The 14,403-nt window shown below is 35.0% G+C and overlaps 1 protein-coding gene and 1 long non-coding RNA gene across 2 annotated transcripts in view; both read left to right on the top strand.

The window, feature by feature from the left end:
* The window catches only part of LOC128022442 (inactive N-acetylated-alpha-linked acidic dipeptidase-like protein 2), a 174,122-nt gene that overhangs the window by 150,292 nt on the left and 9,427 nt on the right, over nucleotides 1-14,403 (top strand). Inside the window, exon 12 of the mRNA XM_052610035.1 lies at nucleotides 8,169-8,262. Within this exon, the coding sequence (XP_052465995.1) occupies nucleotides 8,169-8,262 (94 nt within the window). The remainder of the gene's footprint in view (nucleotides 1-8,168; nucleotides 8,263-14,403) is intronic.
* Nucleotides 2,252-5,789, top strand: LOC128022444 (uncharacterized). Its single transcript, XR_008185918.1, has 4 exons — nucleotides 2,252-2,312; nucleotides 2,909-2,967; nucleotides 3,751-3,843; nucleotides 5,003-5,789. It is a non-coding gene; the product is annotated as an uncharacterized LOC128022444 (long non-coding RNA).

Raw genomic sequence — 14,403 nt, 5'->3', positions numbered from 1 at the left:
TCTATGTGAAATCACGCACCTGATGGAATTAACCGCTGATTAGATAACCGGCTTTACTGACGAGATGCGCATTAACGATCGGCCGATCGTGATCGGAGCACCCCTACTTCAAGCCATCTTGGGTATTTTCATGAGCGTATTCAAGCCGCGCTTCAGTTTGAATCTGAATAGCACGTTAAGCGCGGGGGCGTGGTCACATTAGATATAATGAACGGAGACATGAAAAATAAACATTGTGTTGTTTTCATATGGATTACTTTATCTCAGAATATTTGTTTTCAGCACTTGTTTAGTTTAAAAGTAAACATTTCAGGCTTTCTATAGATATCTCTCTCATATCTCTTCGTTGAGTATTCACGGAGTTACAGTTCATTTTAATGACGTGTTTGTTAATGAAGATCAGAGAACACAAAGGCTGCAGACAGCATACCTTGTTTGTTATCTTTATTTTTTAAGTGCACAAAGGTGTTTTGTTATTATGTCTGTATCCAAAAAAAAGTAGACCCTTTACAGATTCGATTGATGTATTGCTCTTATCTGTACGATTAAAACTGAGAGTGTAATTTAAGTTCTTTTCGGGGTTATCCGGAGAAAATGACTCAAAACGCATATATGCGTTAATGGACTCCAGAGGGTTAAAGTGTGTACAGACAGGCAACTGTTGTCTTAGATGATGAAATTTGCCAACATATTTCTGTACAACTGGAGTGAAACAACATTGTGAGAGACTAAAGTAAAAAAACAAAAAACAAAAAAAAAAAAAAACATAAAAAACTATAGAATGTAGATGTGTAATAAGTACATACATGTTTTATGTATTGAAATTAGTTGAATGTGTGATAGTTCTCTCATCTCTGTGGCATTTTTGATGTAGGGTATTGGTTTTTGCCACCCTATAGAAAAAGGGAGCAAAATAACTACACTCAAAAAAATGAAATCTGGGTGTTGTTCGATAAAAATAAATAGAGCATTTTGAAACAAATACAATTAATCAGTTTAAGGGATGTACACAATTATTTTAAATCAGTCTGAACTAAATCCATACATCCTTAAAAGAGCTTAATTCCTTTGTGTCGAAACAACGAAAAAGAATGATTCGAGTCAAACTACTACTTTTGCGCATGCGCAGATGACAGGAAATCCACGTGACCTCGTCAGTTATCGCGGGCGCCATTAACGTGGTGGAGTCCATGGTGGAAGGCTGTTGAATTGGTAAGTTCAAAAATCCTTTATCATCTTTGTCTGCATTGTGCTGATAGAGAGTAAAAATATTTAAATCAATCAGAATTCAACATTAAGCGTATATTTGACCGCTTATTGGAATATTTGAACAACTCTATTAGTCACATGTTCATACTCGATAAAACATAGTAAATCGATATAAACGCCTGCATGTATGTACATAATTTAACATTCATGCAGTAATCGCTTAGTTCTAACTCCTGTTGCAAGCGTTATTTTACTAGATTGTTTCAGTTAACGTGACTGTTGTTGAGCGTGCTGTAGATGCTTCTGTACAAAGACGATGTCAATGTAATAACAATGATATGCTTGATGTAAATCAACAAGCAGCCAGGCGGCGTGGAATACAGTATAGAGCACATGCGCATTAGGCCTGTGTCATTTGACTATGATCGCAGAGGATTTAGGGTGCACGCGTTTTAATTAAACATAGATGAATACTGTGACCGTATGTGATTCCCTCACTCCTGTTACATGTTCAAATTCGTAATGTTTTATAGTTATGATCTTAAACGTGATATACTTTAAACTTATCACTGTGTGTTATAATTGCTACTGCACATAATTGTATTACGTTTTATTATTGTTACAGTTGCTGTAATTAAATGAGCAAGATTTAAAGACAAATTGATATTTGTTTGGATGAAATATAATGATCGAAACTTGCCTTCCGGACATGCATTCACATTTTATATTGATTTCAGTTATAATGCGACATAAATCTTCGGTTTCCTGCTAGAACAGGATGGTCCGTTTTCTCCAGAACTGTTTGTGTAGCAACACTAAACATTTGGAAATAATAACACAATCATAGTTTAATTGAATGCCCTACATCTCATGCTAATTATATATATATATATATATATATATATATATATATATATATATATATATATATATATATATATTAGTTTTACAGAGCTGTTGAGCATGTAATAGGTGAAGCATCTGTACAGGTAAATACAAAAACACTGAAAATTTGTGTAAACATTTTTTATTTTTTTTTACAGGTTTTTACAAGAGCTCAAAACAGCTTCCTATGCTTGGGTTGTAGTCTACTTTTTCACGTGGTAAGTTGTATTAAGGGATATTCTTAAATGGGTTTAGAAAAATGGCTCATTATTACTGTAAGAAGAAAGTGAAGTGACATTCAGCCAAGTATGGTGACCCATACTCAGAATTTGTGCTCTGCATTTAACCCATCCAAAGTGCACACACACAGAGCAGTGAACACACACACACACACACACTGTGAGCACACACCCGGAGCAGTGGGCAGCCATTTATGCTGCGGCGCCCGGGGAGCAGTTGGGGGTTCGATGCCTTGCTCAAGGACACCTCAGTCGTGGTATTGAGGGTGGAGAGAGAACTGTACATGCACTCCCCCCACCCACAATTCCTGCCGGCCCGGGACTCGAACTCACAACCTTTCGATTGGGAGTCCAACTCTCTAACCATTATAACCACTCATAACCATAGATAATGTAATTTTCTGATTTCATACAATTGATAGTTATTTTACTAGATTGTTTCAGTTATAAAATTAGCCATTTCATTCAGGCGACTGCTGCTGAGCATTCTGTAGGAGATTTCTGTTCAGGTAAAGATGAGAACACTGCAAATTTATGTAAAAATGATTTTTATATATTTTTCTTTTATTTTACAGTTTTTACAAGAGCAATAAACAGCATCCCATGCTTGGGTTTTAGTGAACTTTTTCATGTGGTAAGTTGTATTATTGATGTTCTTAAAGGGTTAGTTCAGCCAAAAATTCTGTCATTAATTACTTACCCTCATGTTGTTCCAAACCCATAAGAATTTTGTTCATCTTTGGAACACAAATGAAGATCTTTTGATGAATTCTGAAAGATTTCTGTCCTTTCATGAACAGCGACACAACTGAGACTTTGATGCTTTAATAAGTTCGATGTTCGAAAGTATGATGAACAGATTTAATTTAGGCTTTTACTTGCATACAAACATTCATCAGCAAACATAAACAGGTCAACTGAACATGCTTGATGCCCAAAAACAGAAGATCAAACGTGCTTCGTAACGAGAATGAACCTCATTGGTTCTTGCATGTCAAACAAACATGCTTAAGCTTCCGTTCACCAAAACTGATATGCGAGTTGATGAATGTTTATATGTGAATAAAAAACTTAATTAAATCTGTTCATAATATAAAGCGAGTCTTCAGAAAAATTTGACTAAACCACTCAATTCATATGGATTCGTTTTATGATCTCTTTATGTACTTTTTGAAGTATCAAAGTCTCAGTTGCATAGCTGTTTATGGAGGGACAGAAAACTTTTAGAATTCATCAAAAAAAATCTTCATTTGTGATCCAAAGATGATCAAATGTCTTCCAGCATGACACGAGGGTGATTAATTAATGATATAATTTGTATTATTGGGTGAACTTTCATACAGATTGTGTGTACTATTATACTTGGTTATCGATATGCTATGGTCAAATAATCAATGTTTTTGTGCCTTTTTTACAGAATAACAGCATAGACATGGAAAGAGAATGCATCCTCAAAGCAGTGTGTGTATACTTAAAGGAGGACCATCTACAGCTGTTCTAGGAGTACAATGTAAGCAAAAGCTTTTCTCTTCTTCACTTTCATGTTTACATTATGTTTTGTACGCTTGTTACAGGTTTTATATGTTTACTAGGGGTGCAACGGTTCTCTTTAAAAAATCGAACCATACCGTTCTCTACTTACGGTCCGACACGCACTTGCAACGTGGTCCACCTCGAATGACCATGCATCTGTAGGCTAATAAGGTTTGTTTAACATAGTAACGTGGAAAACAGACAGAGCTTATATAAATGTATGTTTCAGTCGATGGCTGTGCATTCTGGCTTTCCAAAACGTTACAAAAACGATAATCAAAAAGCGTGGACCAAACAGTTACTCTTTGTAAACTTTGAGTGCCATCCGTATGCTGCTCTAACATCCAGTCATGAACGCTGTTGCTATCTTTGTTTAAACTAAACTTATTTAAGCCTTGCTAACTTAAACATTCAGGAGCAAGACGCAAAAGAGAACTGTGAGATGATTTGTGAGTGCACTCATCCAAAGCGCGCACATGCTTTTTTCAGAAAACGTGCAAATACTGAGTTCTCTTTCAAGTCTTGTGCTTCAGAGGCCAAATTCATACAAAAAATATCAATATGCCCGTCTTGATGAGTATCCAAGCAACTATTGTCTGTTATGTCTTAGGTGAAGTTATATTAAAAGAGAAAGACATCATATGTTTAACAGTATGTACTGGATCGTGAAAAAAACTATTCCTGCTGCCTGTGTTTTTAATGTTAAATCATACAACAAATGACAAAGAAATCACTAACTTCTCTTGAATGAATAGCTTGTTACTTCAATAATGATTAATCTTTAATTTATTAAGTGAAGATGATATGCAGTTATTTTATATTTGATTATCCATTTTCTGTACCTAAAAAAAAAAACTACTGTGAGAAACCTGAAAAAACTGAAAATCACATTTTATTTTATTTGAATCTTTGATCTATTGTATTAATTTGTAATGTTGCTTGTAGTTTGATTATTTGTTATTTTCTTACTTTTTATTTTACAGTAGTCCTATTTTCCCTGAACATAGCACATAATGCACCGTACCGTGATACGAATCGAACCGTGAGCATTTTGAACCGTTGCACTCCTAATGTTTACTGTCATTAATAAATATTGTTGTTTTACACGTGAAACACATTTTATTTTTCTTGCACAGGATTGCGACTGGGTGAATGCTAAAGAAGCCATAGAGCAGATGGTAATGGGGATCTACATCGTCCAATCCGAAGGACACCAACCAGGGGATAAAACTGTGGACGTTGGTATCGTGATTGAAGGGACTGAGGTTCTCTGCTCTTTGAAGAATGTAGCTGTAGCAGTGGCCATGGCTTGGACTTACCCACGAGAACACAAAGCTACATTTGAGGTCATCCGGAATGTTTTCTTTAACTTGGATGGACAAAAACTTTCACCAAAGGTTCAAGCCCTCAAGTACAAGATGCTTGAGTAAGTTACCTAATGTGTGTATTCTCAAAAGACTAAATCTTGACTTCAGAAGGTATTAGCTGTGAATATACATTGAAATATCAATATTGTTCATCTTGGATGATATTTTTTGTATTTTTTCACCTGAAAATTTGCCTTGAAATAAGAATAAAGAGAAACTTGTGACATTCACTTTGAGAACATTTTATTTTTGCATTAAATTACATTTTGATAGACATGCCAATAATTAAACATTTGTTTGAAGTAAATAAAGTTGTAAAATTAACTTAACAGTAGTAGTTGACACTATTTCTGTTTAAGTGATTAAGATTAATTGGCTCAACAAGATTAAATAGTTTACAGAAATTCCGAAATAATGATTAAAATGAAAATGATTTGATCTTGTTGGTTCAAAATGAATTTTGCTCTTGGGTTCCATTTGCCTAAATTAAGTTGAGACAACACCATTCAAATGTGTGGAAATAGGTGTCATAATTATATTAAGTTAGACCAACGATTTATTTTTTTGAGTGTATAAAGCAACTCCAGGAATGAGACTATAAATAAAAAATCAGCTTTTGGGTTCAGGCACATTCTGTAGTGTTGATTAATGCTCTCTTTGCTGAAATCAATTCTAGAATATCTCTGTTTGTGATTGATTCCACGTCAAACCAACTGACACTTAGGGCTTTAATAAGAACAAACACACCTGAAAATATCAGGTGTTTCAGCATCAAGATTTTGTTTATTATATATTCTACATAGTGATAAAATAAAATGCATTTTTATGTTTTTATGTAATTAAAAAAGCATTTGCTTTGATGCTGTGGCATAGTGGTTACTCACTGAGCTACTGAGCCATTATGCTCATGTAGGTAAAATGAGTTTGAGTTTGGCTCTCAATATCCTATTCCCCATTTGTTCATTTCATAATTTCTTGTTCTGTATCCATTACATGTAAATAAAAAGGTAAAAAATTATAGCAAAATGCTAAAAAAAAAAAAAAAAGCATCAACAAGTATAGTTTTCAGTATTAATAATAACAACAACTGGTTTTTTAGCACAAAAATCAGCATATTAGAATGATTTCTGAAGGATCATGTGATGCTGAATCTTGGAGTAATGGCTGCTGAACACATTAACACAGAAAACTGTAGTTTTAAATTGTATTATTATTTCACAACATTACTATTTTACCATTATTATGTTAATATGTTTTGATTAAATACAAAAAATATTATGTCATTATTAAACAGATGCAGCCTTGGTGAGTATAAGAAACTACTTTCAGAAATATTGTATTATACAAAAGCTGACCTGTGTTCAATTTATATTTAATGGCTGAATGAGACTGATCTCATGGGAGCAAATGTAAGCACTGGGGCTGATTCGTTTAGGCAGGGTCAGTGGTCAGACATTGAATCCTTCTTCGAGGTGTGTGTTACGGTGCCCTTTAACAGGTCATGATTCAGCCCGTCCTGAGAGGGAGATCACTCCCATACTGTCAGCCACCAAACTGTAGTTTTTACAGAGGTCAGGCAAAAGGGACATTTTACTGTATGATAAAAACACAGTCAATACTTGTTCATGATGTGCAGTTTCCCAGCCCAATTTAGAGACATTAATAATAAAATGCAATGAAATGTTTTATTATATCTGAGATACTATACAAACTAGGGATGAACCAATATGAACATTTTGGCTGATACTGATAACCGATAATACTTTAAATATAAAAGCCTATAAGCGATATATTGGCTGATAAATCTAAATCCACATTTTTACATTATTTTGGAGAGCATGATTACCAAAAAAGTCTCACAATTAAAAGGCATTAAACACGTCAACATAAATCAAACATAGAGCAGGCTTACAAATAAATAAAATAATGCTTAAATAATGGAAACAAGTTACTGGACAACATCTTACGTGTAAGATAAATATAAGGCGATAAGACAATGGAGTGTGTTGAAATGAATCATGTAAGGAATATAGCCAGAGATATTGTAAAAATCATTAAATATTGTTGTTGATAAGAGTATTTGTCATTTCCAATTAATGTAGACCTGTTATTTTGTGGCTATTTTATTATTAAATTAATTTTACAATTAATTTGCTTTGCAACGATTTCATAATGCATTTCCGTATAATTGACATGCTGTGACTCAAATTATATATATATATATATATATTTTTTTTTTTTTTTTGGCTATTAGCTTAGACTACTCATCAATGAAAATGTTTTTCTATCATAGCCTACAATGAATTATAGGCATATAGCCTATAAATAAAACTGTTATACTTCAGTAACACTTTATCAGTGAAACAAAAGAGCAGCTTTATTTTATGCACTGACTTTAAAAAGCAACCTGTTCAACACGAATAATGTTTCTACTCATTGTTTTCACTATGTTCGGGCCACAAGAAAAACATAAAGAAATAGATTAATGCGGTTATATAGGCTACCACATATTGGGAGATTTGTCTCTCGTCGTCTCTGAGAGAATACGTGCTGTTAATGCGTCATTAGATGCCGAAAGCGCAGTTTGACTTGCACAAAGTTTGCACGTTGCTTGTATGATATCCACTGGCTCGCCTTCACAGTTTAAAACAGAAGTAGCCTATTTTCAATATTGCAATCTACCCGCACTACAACCCAAATAGTCAGATGTGTTGTGGACATGCTCTGAATGTGCTGAAACATGGCAAACAAACCCAAATCATTCACAACGTTTTTATTATGGTAATATTATCTTTATGATATTATGTTTATGGCATTCCCAATTATAGTTATTTATGTTGTGCACAAGCTGCATGTATAAGAATAATAAAATAGTTTATATGTTATTGAATAAACAAGGATCTAAATTGACTCTTTGTCTTTTTTTCTGATTTAGATAACAGCCGAGGCCATTCTGCAACTTGCTACAGATCCCGTTCTTCCATTTTATCCTCTGGATATCGCTTTGGATATTCAGAACAAACTCAAAGGTAAGAATGCATCCTTAAAAACGTATTTTACATTTTTAAAAAGAATGAAAAATATATCATTGTATAACAAAAGTACAGTATGTTGGCAGAACTTTTTTCCGGAAGATTGTTTGAAGGTGTAAATTGCTGGATCAGTCCTCACTTCTCCCGTTAAGATGATTTGTGAAGAGATCATCTGTTTGGGTGAACTTATTGATCTTTCCATCACAGTTTAAAGAGGCACTGAAAGAATGACCTCGATTTCTGCATTTGTAAAATTAAGATTGGTGCAAACCATTTTTCGGCTCAACCGGTACTCTGATCAAATGGGATTATAAGCGTCAGAACTGATCGGCCATCATTATGGCACTTTTCGTAAACCGCTTTACCCTGTGTGGGGAACAAAAAGGGAGAACATTCCCACGAGAGGAACACACTTTATACTTGCTGCTTCATTAGAGCCAAAAATGTAGTAATGAGCTTTTGACAGGCTTTTATTTCCAAATGCTCTTTATGTTTTCAAAGACTTGCAGAATTGGATTTTAGAGATTCAAATAACATGAAATGATTATACAGTGGCTCTCATGTATGCACATTTTTCACCTCTGCAGAGGGACATAGAGAGCTTGCCTTCTGAATCTGCTCCTGTTCTCTGCTGGAGCGATGCACCTTTGTGTTTAAATATTCATGAACACAGAGAAGAGGACAGGTGGGAAATGTAATTGCACATAATCCTGCCTCATGAAGACAGACTGCAAAGCCCTTAATGCTGTGCAGTATTGATATTTCATCAGACAATCTTTTGTCTTACTGACTTGGTTGCAGCAGGGCAAAAAGACTGTGGTATTGCATGCCTTAGAAAATCCCATGTCGTCTACAGATGCTTCGTGAAGGAATTTTCACTCTCACTGTTTGGAATGGAAAACATCTCAATATGTTTGATCTCGCAATTTTCACATACTGGCACTTCCAGCTGTTTCCTGACAGATATACCCTGATGTGAAGCTACCTTAAAGGGTTAGTTCGCCCAAAAATGAAAATTATGTCATTAACAACTCACCCTTATGCTGTTCCAAACATGTAAGGCCTCCTTTTATCTTCGGAACACAGTTTAAGATATTTTAGATTTAGTCCGAGAGCTCTCAGTCCCTCCATTGAAGCTGTGTGCATGGTATACTGTCCATGTCCAGAAAGGTAAGAAAAACATCATCAAAGTAGTCCATGTGACATCAGAGGGTCCGTTGGAATTTTTTGAAGCATCGAAAATACATTTTGGTCCAAAAATAGCAAAAACGATGACTTTATTCAGCATTGTCTTCTCTTCCGTGTCTGTGTGAGAGAGAGTTCAAATCAAAGCAGCTGGATTTCCGGTTCGCGAACGAATCATTCAGTTCACCAAATCGAACTGAATCGTTTTAAACGGTTCGCATCTCTAATACGCATTAATCCACAAATGACTTAAGCTGTTAACTTTTTTAATGTGGCTGACACTCCCTCTAAGTTCAAACAAACCAATATCCCGGAGTAATTCATGTACTCAAAGAGTACATTGACTGAACTGCTGTGATGAACACCGAGCCGAGCCAGATAACGAACAATAGACTGACTCGTTCACGAGAGAAGAACCGGTTGCATCGGTGTTCAGATCACCAGTAGTTCTTTCGGACAGTTCGATTCAATAAACCGGTTGAAGAAAACGGTTCACCAGTTCTTTTGCGCTCGATGTAATGGCGTCATTGGCGATGATTGCCCTTGATTCAAGCCTTCGGTTTACCCGCACCCATAACACTAGCACAGAATGAGTTCAGAATCAATCACCAAAAGAATCAGTTCAGTTCAGACGCTCTGTGTGTCGCTCTGCTTCACGCTGAATCACACATGCGCAGTATCATCAGCTCCTCGGTTCACGAATCGGACACGTCTGACAGAAACAGTTCTTCACTCGTGAACAAGTCAGTCTATTGTTCGTTATCTGGCACCGGTGTTCATCACAGCAGTTCAGTCAATGTACTCTTTGAGTACATGAATTACTCCGGGATATTGGTTTGTTTGAACTCAGAGGGAGTGTCAGCCACATTAAAAAAGTTAACAGCTTAAGTCATTTGTGGATTAATGCGTATTAGAGATGCGAACCGTTTAAAACGATTCAGTTTGCTAATTGAAACCTTTGAGATCCTTTGTTCTCTTCAGATTCAGACAGCTCAATGGTGTTCAGATTATTTTGGAGTGACTCAGCAGAGTGAAGAATGAAGACTGCCAGACATTTGAAATCATACAAGTTACTTACTCGCTGCAAGATACATTGTTATGGCTTTTATTGGCATTGGGAAGCTACAGTACATTAAAACTCTAGTCGGCACTTCAAAGTTAAGATATACTCTTTGAAAAGTTAGCAATGTAACAACCTACTAAAAAGAGTAGCTAACATAAGGGAACATTTATTTATAAAATATGTAACCATCAAAGTATGCTATTTATAATTTGATCAGAGAAGCTTTGTTTGGATTTGAAATGAAAAATAATATGTATTGTAAGCTTTGAAGTGAAAAATATCACTGTGTTGAAAAATAATTGTGTAGCAGAGGAGCTGTTTCTCCTTCTGTTCATTATAAAATGCAATACACAAGCAATCACAGACATTGTTCAGTCACAGCATTCAAACATCATCTGGAGTTATTTCACTCATGTAAAATACTGAGCTAACTGTGCCATTTGTTCATTTTTTGGTTGCATTTGATGTATCTTTAAATTAGAAGTTGATGGGTATCTAATACAGTATGTGATAAAAACAGGAATCTGATAATTTGCAGATAAAGGTAATGATGCTTTCTGATTTTAGATATAAATGGATATAATTACCCAGTGCATCTTCATAAATCACAAAAACTTTCTATTTAATATTCTATTAAATAGAACCTATAATACATTTTCTGTACGATATCATCCTGGAAATGTAGCATTGCATCACTTGCTCACCATTGGATCCTCTGCAGTGAATGGGTGCCATCAGAATGAGAGTCCAAACAGCTGATAAAAACATCACAATAATCCACAAATAATCCACATGACTCCAGTCCATCAGTTATCATCTTCTGAAGTGAAAAGCTCTGTGTTTGTGTTAACCAAACATTATTATGGATTATGAATTGGTATTTTGGCCGGAAGCGAAAGGTTTAATGTTAAAACACCTTAGTGATGGATTTGTGTCATGCAAATACTTCACAAGACATACAGGATTTGTGTGGGTTATTTGTGGATTATCATAATGTTTTTATCAGCTGTTTGGACTCGCATTCTGATGGCACCCATTTATGTCAGAGGACCCATTGGTGAGTAAGTGATTTCATGCAAAATTTCTTCTAATCTGTTCCAATAAAGAAACAAACTCATCTACATCTTGGATGGCCTGATGGTGAGTACATTTTCTATTGTGAACTATTCCTGAAACCCTTAAAGAGCAGGTCATATGGTATTTTAAAGTGTGCTAATATTGTGTTGGAATCAACAGGTTTAAATTAAATTTTCTCTGAATATGCATTTAATATAAGAATCATTTTTCAATGATTTCGAAATGACTTGTTTGAAGAAGTTCTGAGCTAAAGGTCTGTAAACCCCTCCCTTCCATAAGCCTACTCTGCTCTGATTGGTAAGCTGGCCAAGTCTGTTGTGATTGGTCTTTCCGTATACAGTGCGTGTCAGAAAAGAAATTGCAATAATCTTTTTTGCTCCGGAGCGTTACTTGTAAACAAAGATACTATAAGGTTACAAAAACGGCATCGATATTACCTTATTAATTTGAGTCAGAGGATGAAACCGATGCAGTTGCTTAACCAGAAACTCCATCGCAAGCATTACTTGATCAGGAAAACAAACCCACATGACTTGCTTGGAACATTTTTGAAAGTGCATTATCCAAACTGTAATTGTTATAATTCATAAAATGTAATCCTTAATTCTTATTATTTTTTTTTTTTTTTAAGCCACCGGATGAACACCCACATTTTTAATGCAATTTTCTGTCACAAATGTCTACATTTCTTTCTCAATATTACTTCCATCACAGAATAATGAATATGGAATCTTGAGACTATATGAATTTTTGCCAAGATTATAAAAAGTTTTGATTGTAAAATACCATAATACATTTTGTAATATGACCCTTGACACTGCCCACCAAGGGGGAGGAGACCGCTAAAAGGTTTTAAAGTCTCATTTCCATGGTAGTGACATGTCCAATTTCAAAATAGTTTTCAAAGGTTAAATTTTGAAAATTTAACCTTTAAAATTATATATAATTCATGATGATTACTAAAATATGTAATAGGAAAAAAAGACAATGAATAAAACCATGCCAATTGCCCGATTATTATTATTATTATTATCATTGTTATTATTGTTGATATATATATATATATATATATATATATATATATATATATATATATATATATATATATATATATATTAGTGGTGGGCCGTTATCGGCGTTAACATGCTGCGTTAACGTGAGACTCTTATCGGGCAATAAAAAAAATATCGTCGTTAATCTATTATCAAAGTTGAGTTGGGAGCTGGGTCTAGGCGAGCTATGATGACTTTCACCTTAATATTTTATATAACTGACTCGCTGAGGACAGCCTAAAAAGATGCTCAGGACAGTTGACGGGTCACTGCTGCGCATCGTCACGAAAGCTTATCTTTTTCAATTGTTTTTACGCCTTACCGCTTGTCGATTAAAGCATTCAAACACACGCGGAAAAGCTGAACTGGTTACTCCCTCTGTGTTCGGTGCGGAGAGAGAGAGAGAGAGAGAGAGCCGCGTATCACGGACAGCGACACTGAACCGAGCTCTCTTCTGCGAAGAGAAAGGCGTCTCAAAACACTTGAACATCGAATTTGCTTATTTTTGCTCTTGTGCCGACAAATACATACAAAATATGTCAAAATATCCAAAATAAAAATCACTCACTGCTCTTGACTGAATTACTTTGTAGTTATAACATTCAAACCAAAAATTATTCAGACACCAGGTATAAGTTTTTATATATATATAGCAAAACTGTAATAATGTGAGAAATCTCTGCTTTAATGTGGTACATGGCACATAGTCAAGATAATTATGGTTCAAATGTTTTGCGGTTTTAAATATTTTCGCATTATTGCATATTGCTTTTATTTACAATGGAATTTCTCAAAAATATATTAAAGATGTCAAGGTTATATTTTCACAGAATGCTCTTTATGTTACTGTATGTAAGATGATTTTATGTAGAAAACAGTGAATCACGCACACACACACACAAAAAGATTTTAGCTGGGTTTTCACTAGGGATGGGTATCGTTAAGGTTTTAACGGTATTACTACTCTTACCGATACTGCTTAACGGTCCGGTACTTTAACGGTATTTTTATCGGTACTTTGTGTTGTGTTACTTTGTCACTCTTTATTATTAAGGGGGAGTTTTCATACTGTTTTGTCTGTGTGCGTGCCACGCTCGTTGTGGTGTGTATGTGTGTGTGTATGTGTGTGTGTGTGTGTGTGTGACAGACAGCCTCCGCGGCGCGCATGAGAGATCTCGCAGATTTCACAGACAAACGTCTTAATATGATCGCACATTAGAAATGTTTGGTGAGATAAGATGTGCACGATAACATTATTAAGCAAAAATACATAGTACTTTAATTTTTTCCCCTCCAGTACCGAAAGCAGGACTGATACCGTCAGATCTTACTGATACTACGGTCTTTCATAATTTAGCCCCGGGGCCATTTTAATACCGGGTTTCGGTACACATCCCTAGTTTTCACAGAGGTCACATTATAGATAGATAGATAGATAGATAGATAGATAGATAGATAGATAGATAGATAGATAGATAGATAGATAGATAGATAGATAGATAGATAGATAGATAGATATTTGCAATCACGTCACATTTTTTAACACATTTTTAAACTGGTCGAATATGCATGTATTTGACTCATTTGTTAGCTTTTGTTGCCAGGCAGATGGAGGTAGGCTAGTGGTGCATCTTTTTTTTGTTTGTTTTTTTTTTTGCCTACAAATTTGGCATTAAATACTATGCTGTTTAATTTTGAGGGCCGGTGCTTTGCTGGAGTTTTGAGGGTTGCACATAAGCTGTCAAAACAAAGTGAAGTCAA

Source organism: Carassius gibelio, chromosome A11, assembly GCF_023724105.1.
Source record: "Carassius gibelio isolate Cgi1373 ecotype wild population from Czech Republic chromosome A11, carGib1.2-hapl.c, whole genome shotgun sequence".
NCBI classification, from domain to species: domain Eukaryota; kingdom Metazoa; phylum Chordata; class Actinopteri; order Cypriniformes; family Cyprinidae; genus Carassius; species Carassius gibelio.
Note: the sequence above shows the minus strand (reverse complement) of the source record. Positions and strands in the feature narration are given on the sequence as shown.